This window comes from Carettochelys insculpta, chromosome 10, assembly GCF_033958435.1.
Source record: "Carettochelys insculpta isolate YL-2023 chromosome 10, ASM3395843v1, whole genome shotgun sequence".
Lineage (NCBI taxonomy): Eukaryota > Metazoa > Chordata > Testudines > Carettochelyidae > Carettochelys > Carettochelys insculpta.
In genome coordinates, this window is record NC_134146.1 from 36004117 (window position 1) to 36024463 (window position 20347).

The following is a 20347-nucleotide window of genomic DNA, read 5'->3' on the forward strand; positions in this document are numbered from 1 at the left end:
TAGGCCCTATGTGGGATTACAGTAAACCCTCAAAAAGTGCACTTTTGAGTTAAGTGCAAATCAAAACTGCTGCCAGCTGGGAGAAGCTGGGGGCCATGTGGCTGCCCCCTCCATACATCCTCCAGCTGTCCACTCCCAATTTATGCAAAATTTGATTTCGTGGTGGCTGTCCAAGATGAAACCTCCACATAAATAGAGGAATTACTGTACAGGAGAGATTCTTTTGGAGATCTTAGCAAATACGCCTCTCGGATTTTAGCAGATAGTGGAAGAAAGATTATTGCCTGCTACTTTGAAAAACTAGCTTCCAGCCCATATTGCTATTGAAATGGCCAGGTTTTACTTTTTTTTTTTTTTTTTTCCCCCAGTCTGTGACATATGGGTTGAACCTCTCTGGTCCAGGATGCATAGAGCCCGCTGGCTGGGGCTGGACTGGTAGTGGAGCTTGGCTGAAGGTACACAGCCCAGCAGCTGTGACTAAGAGCACAGCCTGGTTGGGGCACAGAGCCCAGTAGCCAGGGCTGGACAGGCAGTAGAGCCTGGATCGCAGCCTAAAAGGGAGGCTGACTGTTGACTGGGTCACAGTGGAGCTGGGCTGAGGACATGGAGCCAGGAGGGGAGCCCAGCCAGGTCTGCTGACTGACTGTGAGAGCCCAGAGTCAGTCAGCAGAGAGGCCAGAACTGACCTCCCCTGGTCCTGCCAACTCCCTCATTTGGGACTGGTCAGGTCCCCAGAGTGCTAGGACAGGTCAGATCCCCAGAATGCCAGACCTGGAGGGATACAACCTGTACAACTAGGGAAGAAAATCAAGTTGAGCCCTGAGCAGAAAAGAGGCACAAGTATTGACTGCAAGACTCTGGAGGAGCAGGGGGTGATCAAGCAGCTAGCAGTGAAGAAAAGCTGCACTTTGGAGGAGAAATTGCCACTTATCTACAGCTGTCAGCTGCATGCATCACCCCTGTTGTGCCATTCACTGCCTTCAAAGCAGCCCAAGGATGGGGCTGACCACAGGAGCTGGCACACAGCCCATGACAGGGACAGTGGCAACCAGGGGATGACCAGAAGTTCCCATCAGAATCTCATCTTCCTCTAATTGAAACTGCCTTTCCTCAAACACCAGCATTCAATTAAATAAAAACTAATTTATACCATTTTTCATTACAAATATACAATATTTCAGCTACTTTGCAGGTTAAACAGGCTTTTGTGGGCTAGCCTGGGAACATAACTACCATTTGTAACATTCTTTCTTTGGGAAAATCTGTTCTAAGTTCCCAAAAATTGACTTACAAGCTTTTGGAGTGCAAACCATTTGCAAGTTGAGAACTTCCTGTATTACTTTAAATTACACTAAATTCCTGTTTTACTTCTTGATCCACTCTCTTATGCTAACCTAAAGATACGCATCATCCTAGCTTTCCCCATAACTTTTCAGACTAACATCATCTTCCTTGATCATTTGTTAACAGGCTTACCAAAACAAGCAGTAGACCTATACCTCATTCCTAGGGCATGTGGCTACTACAGGGATAGCTAGCTGGCTGGCTCTGTAATTTGCTGTCAAGGTACTAGCTCTTTACCATGTACATATGGGTTTTTTTTGTTTTTGTTTTTTTTTACAAAACTTGTTTGTTCCTCCTTTTTAGTGATATTCCTCCATGCACAATCTCTCTCTACTGCACCAGCTAGTCATTTACACTCTTCCTGCTTTGTTATACTAGCACATACACAAAGCTAGACCTTATCAGCTTTTAGAGTGAACCATGTATTTAAATATGATTTGTTCCTCAAGTGTTAGTGCCTTGACACCTTGAGTTAACCAAAGTCTATCAGAAAAAGAAAAGAAATGATTCTGCAGTCTTTCCTTCTTGGAAAGATACCATTCTTATCAGTAAATGCCAGCACTCAATTGGAGCCATAATGGAATTGTCAAGACCAAAACAATTATTTAATTTGCTCTCATTTCAAATTTAGCAGCAGCACTTCAAGGCATGCATTTTTCCCTGAGTGCATAGCAAGGTGTTCACTGCAGATACCCATGCAAAAAAGCTGCATGCACAAGATTATAGTCAGCTGACATAAGATTTAAAAAGTTTCAAAAAGATTAAGCAGATCTCATAAAAAGTAGAGCTGATATTGTTTTCCTTTCTGACCTGTGCAGCAGCTAGTGCACTCTTGTGGTCTTCCAACGTCACTACAAGCTGGTCATGTTGGGAGAGTAAATTCTTATGCTGTTGCTACATAAAAAACAAGAATGCGACATGTTTCATATTGTTTTGTTCTAGACGGCACCAAGTTAACCTTAAATTGAAATGTCTCCGCAGATCTTTCAGACTTAAAAATCCTAACTGGGAATAACACACAATTTGATTTTTCATTTATATTTAATGGGGGAGTTGAATATCAGAGTGGTAGCAGTAAACACCAAATTTAAACCCAAAGTTTTGTGACCACAGTTGAGAGTTGGAGCAGATGTGTACAGAAAGAACCTGAAATGGAATACAATTCCATATTAACCTTATTTACTAAATAGACAAATCACAGTATATTAAGAAATCTTTCCTTTGCAAACAAAACAAAACAGAATATTACTCCTCCTTCAATCTTATCAATAAAGCAATTTCAAAATCATGCTGGATCATGCCCAACTATATTCATTTTATTCTTCCTCTGATCCTATCTTTGTATTCAACATCATTCTGTTAGCATAATCAAAAAGCTAAAGTGTGGATGATAAGAAATATGTTAGTCATGTTTTTCAAAAAAGTTAAACATTTCTATCATAACACATTCCTAAGCTGTTGAAATAATGCCAAAGCATTTCACGTACACTAGGAGGGAGTTCTTTTTCTAGGGAACAGACACTAACCTTGACATCTTGTAGCTGAGTATGAATATCTTGGTGTGCTTTTCTTAGCTGTCTATTCTCCTCTCGCAAATGATATAGTGATTCTATTAAAAGCAAAACAGAATGCAAAGACTGAACTCAATCACATTTATGTTATCTTAATATTAATACCGCAAGGTTTAACATATTTGCTCTTAAATACTAATGAACCCTATTTCAAGATGATGCACAAAATAAGAATTACTATGTAAATTGCACTACCTAATTGCTGTAGTAAAACACGAGACCCATGGACAGAGATCGAAGGACCCTGTGCTGACATTAAACTGTTGCTCTCGCCGTTATACAAAAAACCTAAATTTTCAAGGCCAAATTGTTAACTTCAGTTCACTGCTTTCCAGACTGAATTTTTCTGTATAACCACGCTCTAACTTCCTGGCTGAGACCTGAGCCTAGTGGCATGTCCTATATTTAGACTGGGGGAATGTAAACAGCAGAAGCTTCAGCCAGGAACCTGGATGCAATGCTTGGACTCTAACAGAGTAATGACCACTAGCCAACATGTGTCTTCAGTCTATCTGGATTCTGGAAATTTTCTCTCCTAAACTGATAAGTCTTAATTGTAAGCAGTGACCAGCTGGCCCACATGAAGTCACAAGGGACAGAAGTGTGGAATGAAACTGAAAAGTGTCATGGAAGAGGAGTGGCTGCTACAGTTAAGAGGGAAAACAGTAGCAAGCTATAGCCAGCCTTTTACTTCAGGGATTCTCCTTGGATTGGCACTTTTGATTTACACTGAGCCTCCTCAGGAGCTAGGAAGCTGGGATTCTTCTCCTATTTTGTGCACAGCTCCAAAGCATGTGGGGCATGGGAGGGTTTGGCAAAAGCCCTCCAATCTAGGAGGAATGAGTCCAACCTTTTGTTTTATGCTATGTATATTCTAAGATTCTTCTGATGTGAAATGGGAGAGAAAAATAAGTTCTTCAAAGTGCTTTACACACTAATTAGTTCTCACATCATCCTTGTGCAGTGCATAAATACCCATATTTTACAGAAAAATTTTTAATATTTTACACATGAAAAGTGAGGTAAAGCATATGAAGTCACTTAACCAAAGGCTCAGAATTAAACAAGTAGCAGGACTAGTAATTGTATTCTTATAATATATTGTTTTCTTAAGAAAGCAATCCAAGCATCAGGTCCAATTTTCCAAGTTTTGAATGTAAAGGCAGGTTCAGAGATGAGCATTTGAATCCAGCTACCAGTGCTGAAATGTTTCTGGGCCCGGAACTGCGCCCTCTCTCTAATCAAAATAGTCAAAAATGGAAAACAGTCCAGCTGGAATTCACACAAACAGTCTCAGAAATACAGGACTGAGTAGCAAGAATGGGTACACTGACTGACTAAGGAGCAAATGCTGAGTAAGCATGAATGATGGTCTGTTATGGTTGGTGCGTGCATGTCGGTGTTCACGTACATGGATGCCCAGTTCCACTCTCCGTCGTTCGTACCAGTACTGATTTTTATGTTTACAAAGCACTGGCAGATGAAGAGTTTTAAGCTGCAAAGTGTGACTGAGGAAGGCTGCATATACCCTTTAGCTTGGACAGTTCCTGCTCTTTCTCTTCCTGTATCTGTACATATTTCTGCTTGTGATCGCTGAATGTTCTCCTAAAGTCGTCTTCTTGTTTTCGGTGTTCCTCCTCAAGCTCTGCATGCTGTTTCTTTAATTCTTCATGTTGGCTCTACAAATGCCAAAATTGAACATTAGAAAGGTGTTCAGCATCTGCATTTTGTCTTTGGCAATTTTACATAAATCCAGATGATCAGAAAGCATTCATAATAAGAAGTTTACTGTTCAAAGCCTGTATTTTACAAGTTCCTACTTAACATAAAATATCCTCTGTGCCAGTTACCCCCTGTTGCAGGAATTTACCATACCCCTTGGCAGCTGCTATATCTCTCTGAGAGCTGCTTGAATACACCTTCTCGGAATATTTGGGTGCATTAATAACCTGGACCACAGAAATATTAGAAGTTAACATTGTCGATAACATGTTTGCTGCTTCTCTAGCCAATGGCTATGTCTACGCTACCCCAAAACTTCGAAATGGCCATGCAAATAGCAATTTTGAAGTTTACTAATGAAGCACTGAAATACATATTCAGCACCTCGTCAGAATGCCGGCGGCTGTGGCACTTCGAAATTGCTGTGGCTCGCTGCCGTGCAGCTCATCCAGATGGGGGTCCTTTTCGAAAGGACCTCACCAACTTCAAAATCCCCTTATCCCTACCTGCTGAAAGGAATGGGGGAGTGTATTCTATCTGCTGATAGGAATAAGGGGATTTCAAAGTTGGTGGGGTCCATTCGAAAAGGACCCCCATCTGGACGAGCTGTGGCAATTTCAAAGTGCCACGGCCGTCGGCATTCTAATGAGGTGCTGAATATGTATTTCAGCGCTTCATTAGTAAACTTCGAAATGGCTATTTGCATGGCCATTTCGAAGTTTTGGGATAGTGTAGACACGGCCAATATGAAATATTATCTCTCTTGGAAAGATCAGAAAACCCTTTGCAGCATACTCCCAAAGGTTTCTTCACATACATTATTTTCCAGCTCCCATAAGGTTAATAGCAAAACTTCTGCTGACTTCAGTGGTATCAGACTGGGCTCATGCTTTCCATACAAAGACTTGTGATTGCAGAGATATTTCTATAAATCCAGGAACACTTACATTTATATGGTTAATACAGTTTTTCATAAATATGCATCATGAGTAACCAGGAGGCCCTCTGGCACAAGACTTCATGAGTGCTGGAAGGGTTTAAAAGCACAACTCCCAAAGTGAATGTGAATGGAACTGTGGTCCTGATTCCTTTAGGTACTTATGAAAATCTCCATCAAGCACATGGGTTGTCTCTCCCTACTCATGGCAGGGTGACCTGCCATGGCTGATGTCAATGAAGCAGTGAGGTTAATGCAGAGAACTTTTTTAAAAATCTCTCCCAAAAAGCACAGGAGTCTGAGTCCACAATACTGTTTTTTTTTTGGGGGGGGGAACCTTAAATGCTCATGTCATGAAGTACAAGTTAAAAACTAACCTGCATTGTGTTTTCTTTCTTTTTCTCAAGGAACTTTGGCTAACTATTGAAATTGCAATCCTACAAATAAACCCATGTTCATTGTCAAAACATTTAATTTTTTTATGCCCCTATTTTTGTTACCTTCCGGAAATCTCTTTCTGTGCATATAGCTGTATTTACAAGGAAAGATAGCTAAATGCTACAAGGATAGAATTATTAAATTACAAGATACTCTTCTATGATCAGAATATACTGAAACAGAACTAACTGCCATTTAAGAAGCTATTAATTGTGTACACAGAGTTATTTGCCAATGCATATTTATAGTCCTCACTGAATATATTTGCAACTAGTGTAACTGAATAATGCACACAGTTCCTCCTTTTTCAATAGATCTGAGCATAGTACCTTCATTGAAGTGATTCTGTTTGACCCAAGACAATGGCAAAAGGAGTAATTAATTTGACTGCAGGATCCCAACTGTACCTATTCTTGAAACTATTTCCATAATTTATGTCAAAGTATTTGTTACTCTGGGTATTACAAAATTTTTCCAATTTTACTTAGTGGCGTACATGTCAATGTCTCCCTCAAATAATTATGTACCTCGCCAAAAAACACAGCCGCTGAATATGGGAAGCAATAATTTCATCCTTAAGAGTACATTCTTGAAAAGAAAAATATCTGTTTGAAATAATACATTGACTCTCAGACTATGTCTAGATTACAGTGATTTGTTGACAGATGTTTTTGTTGGAAGGTATTTTCTGACAAAATTTCTGTCAACAGTTTGTGGTCAAACTGCCAACAAGATCACAAGAGCGATCCACTCTGTCAACAGGAGAGCAGCGGGGCAACCCAGCCACTATCTCAGGAAAAGGGCCAGCAGACAGCACAAGAGATAGGGCTGCCCGGTGTCCTGGAAGCCCTGTCTGTCAACAGAGGGCCCCTGGAACGTCCAGACCAGCTTTCTGTCAACAGAATCTGTCGACAGAGGTGTAATGCCTTGTGGGGAGAGGGATAAGACTGTCGACAAAAGTGCTGTGTTCTGTCAATTTAATGTCAACAGAACTCCTGGGGAATCTGGGTTTTGTTGACAAAATGCTCTAGCGTAGGCATAGCCTAAGGCCACAGAGATAGACCAAGAAAAGTTAGCACATTTATATACCCAAATGAGAATCTATCTGGTACCTACCTTCAACATTTGATGTTGTACATTCAATGCACTATATCGGCTATTTGAATCTTGCTGAGAAATGAAAATATTAATATTAATTAGGGACAGGAGAATCTCATACCTTGATGCACTTTCATGTTCCTGTTCATTGTAAAGAAAGTAATATAGAAACTGTACACTAGCAATTATAATTCAGCGTGGAGCCTACTTGAACTGGTTTCTCTTTAGTTCTGAAATGTCTCAGATCTAGTGATTCCGCAACAGGTTCTGTAATTATGGCTTTTTAATAAGGCCACTTTTCCTCCCATTCTTTCCTTCCCACTCTAGACCCAAAATACACAACAATGTGTTCACTTACTGTTATTACAAAGAGTTCTTTACAGACCACCTATACATTTCCATATACATTCTGAATTTTATGCCCAACAACTACAGCACAGAAGTTTCTTGGAGATTTTAACTTGCCAATCAGAAAACCACTGATAACAAGATTCTGGCTCTGCCCAGTAAAAAAAGGACAGCAGGAACAGGATTTATGATACCTTTGATATCTATTTCTCTCCCTATTCCATTTTCTCCTGCCAAGACTGACTGCTATGAGACAGCTATTATAAAAAGAGTTCCATTAACTTCAGTTGCCATAGGATAAGCAAAGCAGTGAAAGAAATCCTGTCTCACTAGAAGTCACCTCATTAGGTTCTTTGTCACAGGGACATTTAACATACATTGTAAAAGTGGAATAAGTCAAGTTTACTTCAATTAGGGTTTTTTAAGCCTCTTATTGTTTTGAACATTTTTAATTACATAACCCATCCTTTTCATTGTAAATGGAGTAGTGTTCTTATTCTTTGATACCAGTTCTTTCACATTTTTATTTTACTTACCCTTCCTTTATTTAGTGTTTCTTGAGCTTCTAATTTATAAACAAGAAAGTCTAGGAAATAATAAAAAAAGGAAACTATTAGAGAAATATTTCACTGACAAAACAGCTTGAGGGCCAGAGTCTGTAGGTACTCTGTATTCAAAAATACCTTCATGAAAATGGGTATTCCATACACAGAGTAGCTACAAAATTGGGAAATGTTACATGTACAGCTTTCCTAAGGAACTTAAAAAACCACCACACACCTAGGAAGGATGCACTTTGAGTTTTAATTCTGATTATGAAAGTATGAATCAGTTTACATCAGTGCAAAGTATGGCAAAGCAAGCCTGGGAATACCGGTAAGAAAGAAAGTGTTTTCAGAGATTTTATGAATTAGATTTAAAGGTTCTGTAGTGCTATTAACAAAGAAAAGGGAAGTTAAGTTGTGCATTTTCCTATGAGATGATAACACTTTAAAATCCTGGCCAGCCACAAGAGCACAGGAAAGTCTTAAAGAAAAAACACTCCCGTCCCCATTTAATTGTGATTTTCTTTGTTCTCTAAGTCTGAAAAAGACTGTCCTTCACAAAATTAATGATTTATTGTTGTCCACTAGATGGCACCATAAAACCATTTAGGATTTTAAGGCCAGAAAACCCCAAACAGCTTTCAATGCTTTTAATCTCTTGTATAAAAAAAGCTGCTCTAATTCGAGGGTCAAGAACCACCTAGTTTGCAGCAGCTATTTTTGGGAAGGGTGCCGGGTGGACTTACAGTACTTCATGGCTTAAAATTTCAATCAAATAATTTAAATTATCTAAAGTCAGAAAAGTTACCAAAAGTATTGTACTCTTAAAACTTCTGGAGAGGTTTTTTTTAAAAACAAAAAAAAAAGAAAAAAAGTATTACCTGCATAATCAAACACAGCTTATGTCCAGTACTTTGTAATTCAAGAACATTTACTAAGATGCAGATTTACAAATCCTCTCTATTTGGGACAGGCTGTTAAGGACATACTTAACTTTAAACACAAATTTCTGAATTGGGACCTAACCGATGCTTTACTGGAATGCATGAAATGGAAGGCTTTTTAAAATAGCCAACAAAAGGACTTGTAGTATATATTTAAAGCATAAAAATTTAATATGCTTTGTCTACTAGACTCTCAATAGCAGTGGAGCTACCAGTGAATTACAGGGTTCCATAATTTATTAAGTTAACATTATGACTAAGAAAAATGAAAAACAATGTTTTACCTTCTTTTGCTTTCTTATGTTCAAGCCTTTCCTTCTGTAAAGATTTTTCTAATCTTGACCTATGCTCATAGACAACTGAAAAGAGAAAGATTTGAATATAATTCATTTTACAAATAACAGAAAAGGGAACAATGCAGAACAAAATATTATTGGTTCAGAATGCACAAGGACACTCTATAGGCAAAATTATAAAGACCAAATATCTGGTACTTTATTTTAAAAATATTTATTACTCAAATTAAATTATTTTATTTTAAAAGAATATTACTCAAATTCTGTTTGTGCTCTATTTCTTTCTATCCATGGCAAGTAAGCTACACCCTCAATTTGTTTATAGGGACAGTCAGTGCTAGTAGGCTTAAAGTTAGACCGACCAGTTCATCTTCATTTCTTTGATAAAAGTATGTGTGAACTTTACCACTTTTCTTTCCAAACCCTTCTGTCTTGTCTATGAAAAGGCAAATGAAATACTCAAAAATCCTGCTAAGAATTCTTGCAGCACTCCACTTGCTCACAAGAATGGACTAGGCAGATAGCAGTATGGCAGATGAGAAAGACAGAATAGTCCAGTTGTTGTGGGTTAGCCTTGAAACACAGGCTTGGGCTGCATCTACACTATGAGATAAAGTCAAATTTAATTCAGTTAGCTCCATTTTACTACCTGACTGTCTTCACTGTAAAGACCATTAGTTTGATTTTGGGTGCATTAATCTTGAGATTACAGAATCGCAGTTATCTGACAGGTATAGTGTCAAGCTTGAATTCAGAAGTTCAATTAAATGCAAATGTGGAGGTGCCACATTTTAAAAGCAAATCTTTTAGCCTCCAGAGGTGTCCTGTATGTAACCCATAATGCCCCTCTCAGTGCTTTGCTCTGGTTGCTGCTCTCCAGTAACAGGAAGACCCTGATTTTCCAAGCAGGAGCAGAGCCTTTAGCTGTGGGTTCGTGTTAGTTTAGGACAGCCTGAGAAATGGCTTCTTTCTTTCTATGCTGTGAGAGCATCTACCCATTCTAATAGCCCCTGTAGGGAGTTCGTAGCTCTGTCTATACAATTACTATTTTTTTTCTGCAGTGCTTGGCACCAGCCCGATATGCCATACCATGTGTCGACAAGGATGTGCTGGGGGTCATGCTTGCATAACACACTGACAAAATTCTTCTCAGATGTTTATATTTGTGTACGAAACTCCTTCCCTACCGCACAGGCACCACAGTGTCTGGGTCTTTCCCACGCTCTGCCACATCATGTGGGTAGCCCCCAACCCAACAAAAGGATGTGCCTGCCATTCGATGCTGGCAGTGCTGCCAGTTGCGCAGGAAAGAGAGGGCTTTGCTGCCACCCTGGGGAAGTCTCCCCAGTGGTTAAGATAGTGGGTGCATGGCTGCCGACATGGGAAAGGAATAGCTCAACTGGTCATCCACTGACCCCCTCCCCCTTGGCCCATACCTGGGCTTACTGCTGCTGCCGGAGAAAAATCTTCCTGTGGTGGCTAAGGGGATTGCTGCCGACAGGGGAGGACTACTTCACATGGTCATCCAGCAACACTCCCCCCTTGGCCCATACCTGGGCTTGCTAGTGCCACCAGGGAAAAACCAAGAATTCTTATTTTCTGTGATGATGGGAGGTAGGATGGATGGCCAGTTGAGAATACAGTTATGCCACCCATGTTGCCAATATAATGAAGGGGGAAACCAAAAAATTTTTCTTCCTACATTCTTCTCAATGTAGAAAACATTCCGGCCCCCTGCCTTATTTTCGGGGATAATATTTCAGCAATAGTGGGAGGTAGAATACTCAGATGGCCAGGTCACACACCCCTGAAGGGGCCTGCCCTCCATTCTGCACACCTCTGCCTCAGGGTATGGCTTCACTATGGCTGTGGCCACACTTGGCTAAAACTTTGAAATGGCCATGCAAATGGCCAGATCGAAGAATACTAATGAGGGGCTGAATTGAATATTCAGCCCCTCATTAGCATGCACATGCTTCCAGCTGTGGCACTTCAAAAGCTGAGGGGAATAAAGGGATTTCGAAATGCGCGGGGTCCTTTTGAAAAGGACTCCTGTGTAGCTGCGCCGAGCCGCATGTATTCAAAAGTGGCACTTTCGAAGCGCCACACCTGGAAGCGAGCGAATGCCAATGAGGTGCTGAATATTCAGTTCAGTGCCTCATTAGTATTCTTCGATCTGGCCATTAGCATGGCCATTTCAAAGTTTTCGCCAAGCGTGGCCACAGCCTATGTGTGAGATCAACCCCATCGGGGTTAATCTTGCAGGGTTCAATTTCAAAAGCAAGCTATCTGGGTTCAGCAGTTGACCCTGTACTCCTCAATATCATTTCTCCTGTTGACCTCCTTCTGTGAGGATGTCAGATAAGCCCATTCTAGCTAGCTAAGTTGATTCTAGCTACCTTAATGTCTAGTGTAGACCTGGCCGTAGACAGCAAAGTAGATTCGGACATTAGCACCATGCACTTGCTCAGAGTGAGGTATCCAAAACACAACCAGATTTTATGCAAGATGTCCCAGTCATTTTGGAGCTGGGGGATGGGATAGCACAACAAGATAATTTGTATCAGTAGAACAGGTTAAAGTATTTTAAACTGCAGAATATGTGGGCCTGTCATCCTTCACAGTTACGCTGACTCAAACCTCTTTTTGAAAAAGATTAGCAATCCAAGGTATGAAAGGCCATAATTCAAGATGCCATCTCAGTCTCAGTTCAGGAAAAGCATCTAAGCTACACTGACTTCAAAGGGACTTAAACCTATGAGTAAATTTAAACATGTCCTTAAAGGTTTTCCTAAATAGAGGTCAAAAGTTCTAAACTGCCTTTAACAAAAAGTTATTTTAATTATTGCCCTAGTGGCAATTAAATATATACATTTTAATCCAAAGCGCCTGTGTCTGAATATTTTTCAATCTATAATTGTTACAAGCTGCAGTGACAGTAACTGAAATGAGATACATTTTTCTCTTCACTTTTTCCAGTTTGTTTAGTTTGTACATCCAATAGCATTTTCTTTGTGTCAGCTTTGGTTTTTTGCTTCTATAGGCAACTATTTGTGTCAGTCTTGCAGAGAGCAACTGGAGTTAGAAAATATTTACAATAGGGACATTGTAAACTCAAATGGTTTCAGACATACAGCTTTTGAAATGACTTTTACTTATTTAAATTGGCTAATTATAAACGATGCTATCTTTTTGTCCCATTTACTTGTTATAGTAAAAAGTGAGGCAAATACCTGTAGAAGTTTATGTCAGCGAGTAGTGTAACAGTAACAGAATACCATTTACTTAAATATTTTTGGATGTTTTAATCTATACTAATGTCAGTTGCAATACAGAATATAGTGTTGATGATAATGATCCAAAAGAGTGCCAATCCATGCACAGCCATGTAAATATGGAGCAACAGTTGTTAAGATTAATGGACCCCTAAAGTTTTGACCATAAGAATTGGTTTGATTCAGGCTGATGGTGAGAATTATTCCTAATCTATATATTCATCCCAGTAGTCTACAATAGCACTGTAGTTTTCAGATTCCATTCCTCTGGTGATATAGTCAAGGTCAGTAAAAGACAAGTTTATTTCAGAAAAAATACACAAGCAGCATTCATTTTTTTATACTCTGAAACCCTATCTAATAAATGAAAAATATTTTTCATTACTTCCTCCATTTAACTCACCCATAGATGTCCCAGTATACTAGAACCCTATTTACTTTTGACCATGTACTCCTGTAATTTCAAATGAACACACTTTTTGGCCCAGGCAAAAACACCTGATATGTTGTGGTAGTTTTGTTATTCTGTGCTAGTTCTTTGATTAAATCTGAGCTAAGAGAATGGATTCTAATTCTTAACTGAAGTTTTAAACATAATTCTTCAGAGTGTTCTGGAGGCTAATTTGTGGTACACATCTGCATGGTTCCTCAGGGAAGTATTTTAAGTGTTTATTAGGTGCACTGATGCAATAACAAGCAGGCATGTAGTGAGTCCTACTCAGGAAAGATCATTACTTAATAAATTTGTTAGTCTTTAAAGTGCTACATGACTGCTTGTTATAGTAAACCCCTGACTTACATGTAGGTTGCATTCCTGGGCAACTACGTGTAAGTCAAATTTTGTGCAAGGTGAACCGGTGGAAAGCCATGGGAGCCTGACTCCTGGCTCCTCTCCTTGAGGGAGCCAGGAAACTGTCCAGCACTACTGCACTGGTCAGTTTTGTGGCTCCCAGGACTGGCCAGTCCCAGGAAATGGCATGTTCCAGGGTCAGTGTCAACCACAGAACTCCTTGTGAGCTGTGAGGATTAAGGAAGGTAGACAGTAGGAATGCTCCCGCCAACATTCTGCCATGAAGACAGGCATGGAAGTCAACAGCTGCAAAGTCGATTTTTGGTATGCAATTGGTGTACCAAAAAATCGCATAGCAGCCGTCAACTTTCCAGGTAAGTGTAGATGTAGCCTGAGACTGTTTTTGATGCAGTAAAACAGTTTAAAACAAGGAAGTGAGCCAATACTATGTGATCAGTCAACTTTGCATTGGAGGTCACAGTTTAAGAACATTTGGTATATAATAATCTTACCTCTAATTAGACAGTTAAGATAATACCTGTGAAGTATCTATACATTATCATGATATGCTCAGTGATTTGGGTTCAGAAAATACATTTGTAAAGGAAAACTACTCTATCATCAGAAATAATTAACCCTTTTAGAAGCTCAAGACTAGAGCTGTGCAAAACGTTTGCAATTAAATCAAATATCACATGAATTCAAAGCCAGAACAGGTTCACTGAAAGACTCTAGTCCAGCCAGTTTGTGAACCACAATTCAGGTTTGCTCAGAACTAGGTCAGTTTTGATTTTATATCACAATTAGCTAGGAGAAAAAAAAACAACTCTCCCTTCTCTTTTGAGTTTCAGGTTGAACAAATCCCAAATTCAAGCAATCTAATAATGAAAATCCAGAAATATGACTTTACTCTGTGAAGCAAAAGTGCAGCTTTACACAGCTGTGCTAAAGACAAATGGTCACACTTTACTGAAAAAAATCTTGTTCGCTTTCCAAACAGTAATTTTGCAAGAAACCTTGCAGCTTATGAAACAGATAATAGAAAATTGTAGACTTCCATAAAAATAGAAAATACATTTCCCTGAAGAATGAAATAGGTACCGAATAGCATCATAAACCATGAAAAAGAAACATCATGTAAAGATTTGGTTTACGGCAGTTCTAAGAGTGTCTTACAGCCTTAAAATTTGTTCTTAATTCTTCTAACATGCATTCTGCAGACTCCATGGTTAGTGATTTATATAGAAATGTTCACAGTTTTCACTTTGAAGAAGGGTTGCTAATCAATCCTTGTCATCTATTTCTCCTTTGCCATTCATCTCTTCAAGTCAAGGACATCAGTCAAGATGAACTGATGTATCAAGAGCTACTGCAAGAAAAACAAGGAGTACAGTATAATAAATAGTCACAAAGTCACCACCAACTAAGTTTAAGCAGAGAAAAAATGGAAGAAGTGGACTAATGGTTTCATGTTGTCACTAAAGATTTTAAATACAGAATTACATTTCAGAAGAGGCAGTGCTAGTAGTGGAACAACTCATAAGAGAAAATAAAATCCATAACGCTTTTCTCATTCCATGCTCTCAGGAGCAGAAGTAGGCTTTTTAGCAGTCAGAGGCTAAACCATAATGAGACTCTGCAGAAAACCTTTTTTCACTTCACTACTTCTACTTTACTTGGTACTGTAACCCTCCTCAGCAAACTTTGATTTAAAGGTGAAAAACAAGGAAGAAAACACTACACTACTTTACACCTTCACTGCTTCTTTGAAAAAAAACAAACATACAATTTAGTTGAATAAAACTATGCATGGGGAAAAATTTGATTTTTAAAGGGGAAATGTTCAGTTTTGATAGAAATTAAATAAGACACTGAACTTTTAAAGCCAAATCCTCAAATGGCGTAAATTGATATTTTTCTATACCCAGCATTATATTCTAATCTTACTGGTGCTGAGGCTGTAAATCCAGCCTTGCTTGAGAAGCTTCTGAATTCGAACTTTCCAGACAAGGGAGAAGATTAACTGGAGACTAAGCTAATGCTACTCCACTTCCTATGATATCTGAACACTCCCTTCTGAATCAAGATTGAGATTTCAGTAACTCTAAGGATTTTGAATATGCACAATCTACAAACAAAATGATTTATTCAGTGATGAGCTTTCATGGGACAGAAAGATCTGATCTGATGAAGTGGGTCTGTCCCATGAAAGCTCATCACCGAATAAATCATTTTGTTAGTCTTTAAAGTGCTACATTTCTGCTACTTTGGTTTGTTGGAGCACAGACTAGCATGGCTCTCTCTCTGTTACTCATCTACAAATAACTTATTCTCTGTAGTCTTGTCAGAAGATGCCACCCAAAGCCAATTCTTATGTAATATTCCAGCCCTGAAAGTCTAAAGTCACATATAAACAGATGGAGGCTTCATTAACAGTCCTCTTTTGTGACGGAGGCAGAAGTGTGAATGGTATTTGGACTCAGGAAGTTTGAGAATTGCCAATCCGCACAGAATGCCCTTCATAAACAACTCATTTCCCTTTCAAATGTTAAAATAAGTTTTGTTTTGCTTTGTTTTTTACATTCACAGGTAAAGATACACATGATTTCTTGAGAGGGCTTGAAATGCACAAATCTATCATAATTAGAATGTTTGTTTGCCTTAATTATGAAATGCTTATTATGTTATATTGACAAAAAAAATATGACACTCTAAGGAGGTCCACAGCCAGAACTGCTTAGGAATCAGCAACAGCAGGCACACAGATGAGGTAATGTTTTGAGTGTCTCAACTGAGCTATGGCTTCATAAGCACAAAATGTAACTTATCAAAGAAAGGGAAAGAAGAGTTCAAAAGATTTGGTCCTTCCCTCCTCCCCCCACTTTGACTGTCACAGATATTTTCCATGAAAATAAAATAAGTAAATAAATACATGGTTTTCAAAGTTCTTTGATTAAGAAAGAAATTGTAAAATGTTTTACCACATTTTTCTTCCTCTTCTTTTCAGAATTTGGTACAATTGATGATTAAGCCTTCCAAGTTTCCAGATGCTTTCCTCTTACTTTCCCAACCTCCCCCTCACTCTGGTTCTCTATGGATCTTATTAATCTTAAATTACCTCTATTACCATAATATCTGAGAGCCTCACAATCTTTAGGCATTTATCCACACAACACCTCTAGCAAGTAGTGAAGTGCTGTCATTCCCGTTCACGCAGACTGGGACAGGACTTCTTTGAGATCAACACAGGAAGTGTATACCACAGCTGAGACTTGAACCCAAGGTTCCTGGGGTGAGCAGGCTGCGAATTTTACAATACAGACAGAGCTTCAATGTGAGCTGCTGATTTGTCAACCCTGAAATTTTTTGCAGAAACACTGATGGTTGGATCAACCTTTGTCAATTCACAGCCAGGTTTGGATGAAAGTCAAGAAAACTGATTCATGAAAAGGGAAGAAATAACTTACTCCTCCCCTTAAGCTAGTGGGAAAAAGAATGGTGAATTCATAGTCCAGTCTGGTTTGCTCCTGGAGCACAAGGCTTGTAGCTACACCTGTACTCAGGGAAGTATGTTAAATTACAAGCAAGCTCCTACAGCAGGGGTCAGCAACCTTTCAGGGGCAGCATGCTGAAATTTGACCTTTCAAACTTCACGTACAGTCCGAGTGCTGGTGATACTTTTTAAAGTCACTAAATGTCCTACTTACCTCAGCTTCATTAGTAAATTAAAATGCAGAGCTTTACCGTTTAGGTGGCGGTCGGTAGCATTAGCTGGTCTTTTTTTTAATCCAAAGGCAGCATGGCTTTGAGCAAGCTCTGGGCTGCTTGGGAGATAAGGATGTGGCTGAGCTCCCACCTCATGTGCCAATGAAAACTGCCTTGCATGCCACTCTTAGCACCCATGCCAAGGGTTGCTGACCACTGGGCAACACTGTTCCTTCTCCCTCATCCATCTCTGTGGGTGCCACTAATGGCTGCCATATAGTACATCTGGACTGATGGAGCTGGAATATGCACAGCTGTTAATTCTATAAAAATCACCATAAAATCGCCTGCAGGCTTGGAAAAAAACCTCATAAATCCTCAAAAATAAACAATTTAGCTCAAAGAACAAAGACCAGAATCAGAATCAATAAGGTCATGGACAGTAAAGATGTTGTGTCAATGCAGTAGCCAGGGAGAGGGTAGAATGTTAGGCATTCAATATTCCTTCAATTCATCTCAGACTAAAATCTTTTACTTAAAATTTATCATGACCAAAAAAAAAAAAAAGGGGGGGGGGGTCACCATTCTATCAAAATAACAAGTAAGTTCTCAAAAAACTACTTTGGTGCAATCCTCCGAACGTTAATTACAACACAGGGAGGCAAATGATCTGGTGAAAGAAAGCTTACTTAGCATTCATGACTAGTTCACTCATCTATCTTTCCTTTGTACTCATGAAAACTTAACTTTTTAAATTAAAGCCATTCTTTTAGTTTTACAAAAGCCAGTGTTTTCCGTACTACATTATCAATTCTTCTGCAAGTACAATACTTCACTCTCTTGGCATGCCCTCTTAGAGCTGCACTGCTCTATGCACTGAAAATTTAGGTTTACATCTTGGCTGAAAAATATTAAAAATCCTACAGAATACTAATCAGTTATCTTAATGAATATCATGGCTACTGTGCTAAATGTCTTTCCAAATGTTCCCTGCAGCTGGCAGTTGTAATTTTGGCAGTACTCAGTATTATTCTCATACAAACTGTGAGAATTGGCCTCAATCAACAGTATGTGGTAAGCCATTCTGGCACTACTCTGGTAACCTTATCGGTTTTGAAACCTATTGGTTGGAAAGAGTCCTTCACATATGACTCAAGGCAGTGCTTTCTTAATTATTCAGACAGAAAGTAACAATTGTTCTAAGAGGCATGAAGTGACCTATTCCTATCAATAGGGGATAAACTTTGAAGCTTAGAAGTAACTATTTAGATCACATGGGGCTTGTCTACACTCGCCCCCGACTTCAAAGGGGGCATGTTAGTCAGGACCATGGGAGATTACTAATGAAGTGTTGTGGTGAATACGCAGCACTTCATTAGGCTAATTTTCCCCAGCGGCAACTTCAAACTTCGAAGAGCCGGCATGTGTGTAACCACAGGCACTTCAAAGTGTGTGTGCTATTTTGAAGGCCCTTTACTCATATTACATGCATGCTGGCACTTCAAAGTTGCAGCAGGGGGAAAACTGGCCTAAGGAAGTGCTGCGTATTCACCACAGCACTTCATTAGTAATCTCCCGTGGCCTGATTAACATGCCTCCTTCGAAGTTTGGAGCAAGTGTAGACAAGCCCATGAAGTCTTACGCACTTGCTTAGTAGCATACTGTATTGAGAATATTCATTATTCTGGACTCATGGCTCAAATAACATGATTCGCTATTTCACTGATGACCACCTCATCAGAAATATCCAGACAGCCAGAGTCGTAGATTGTGGGTGGATTCTGGGAAAGTATCATCAATTTCCACTGCACTCCAGCTCCTTGTGGTCAGATTGTGCACTACAACTGTGTATTTCAGGAGAGACAACTAAATTTCAATTTCATGTGAAAAGCAAGTTTTTGTAAAAAGCACCAGTATGTCAGTCACTTAAGTGGGAAAATTTTGTTTTGTTATGTAGAGTCCATGAAATGACATTACAGAAGGCCTACAGAGATAGGATTATGCTGACATTTTTCTATTTTATAGTCAACACTTCTATAAAAGGACAAACTTTTTTTGTTTAAAATATTCATTTTTACAGAATATGCATGGAAGGATTTGGTGGAGAGGCAGACTATTTTGTTAATTTAAAACAATTAGAATTGCCTGCAGCATGTTGTAATTACATTTTCTTTAAGAAAAAAATAATAGTAATACTTTAGAACCAGATTTACATTCTACAAAAGTCAGATTTGCTTACAAGGGAGAAACAGATTTCTCCCAATATAGACTTCTATTTCAGATAATTGCTCATTTGTTAAATAATTTACAATCAATTATCATAAAAGAAGAACGCAAAGCTTTCAAAGACAAGCAAAATTATCTGCTGGCAGCAGCACAGACCAAAAATAAATGCTGCTTTGATTTTTGATGTCCTATAAAATGACAGCCCTTTGTGACAAATTTTGTATAAGGTAATAAAAGGACAGTCACTATCTATATTATAAATTCAAGTATTTGTGGTGTATTTGGCTTAATGTTGATGGCAAACACATAACAAGAATCAAATCACATCTCTTTCCCATGTACAATAGAAGTGCTTCACAAATAATAGTCTTTTGATGCCTACTTGTCCCTGGAACCAGAAAGAGGTATATCGCATAGCACACTGTCACACAATTAGTTTTCTTCCAATATTCAAACAAAGTAACACTGGAGAATATAACACTTGGTCAGATTTTTGGTTTTCACTATAAATAATTGTTAAAACCCAAGTACCACAGACACACACCACAACCATGGGTGTTGGGCCCAGTGAAGCTCTGCCAGACTCCCTTCTTAATAGCTTTATCATCTGATGCTGTCTGGTCCAGTAACATTCATGGACCTGACAGGACCACGGATTTCACTGCACCAGAGAATTTCAGTTTTAAGAGGTAGAACATATGTAACTTTTTTATAGAAGATTCTTCCTGCTCACATGCAAAAATTCCCAACCTTCATATTATAAACAAAGCTTTGTAAGTGGGAAGCACTCCGATACAATGAAGGCCAGTAAACCCCCTGCTCCACGTGACTAGATTGAAAGCTGTTTTCTCTATTGCTTCTCCCCTACCCCATGTGTTGGAGCCAAAGGACAAAAATGTGTTGCAGTCCCCAGCTGGCTCTTTAGCTCAAGCTGTGGATGCTTTTGGGTTCTACAAGTCCCTTTCTCAATCCCTAGTATGTTGGTTAAGACAGTGGTGGTTACAGAGACAACATGTGAAATTTGTCATCACACCTAGAAGTATTCCTCACAGACAGATGAGAGAAGTTATTGGAGCTAATCATGAGAGAACGTCATAAGATTCAGAGT

General features: G+C 39.1%; 1 protein-coding gene across 2 annotated transcripts in view; it reads right to left on the reverse strand.

Annotated features, from left to right (window-relative positions):
• Positions 1-20347, reverse strand: part of GOLIM4 (golgi integral membrane protein 4) — a 51858-nt gene that overhangs the window by 15581 nt on the left and 15930 nt on the right. For both annotated transcript variants that reach the window (XM_075003919.1, XM_075003917.1), the window contains exons 2-7: positions 9232-9306; positions 7995-8044; positions 7129-7182; positions 4444-4594; positions 2871-2953; positions 2155-2238 (exon numbers count right to left, since the gene is read on the reverse strand). In XM_075003919.1, coding sequence (XP_074860020.1) covers positions 2155-2238; positions 2871-2953; positions 4444-4594; positions 7129-7182; positions 7995-8044; positions 9232-9306 — 497 coding nt within the window. The remainder of the gene's footprint in view (positions 1-2154; positions 2239-2870; positions 2954-4443; positions 4595-7128; positions 7183-7994; positions 8045-9231; positions 9307-20347) is intronic.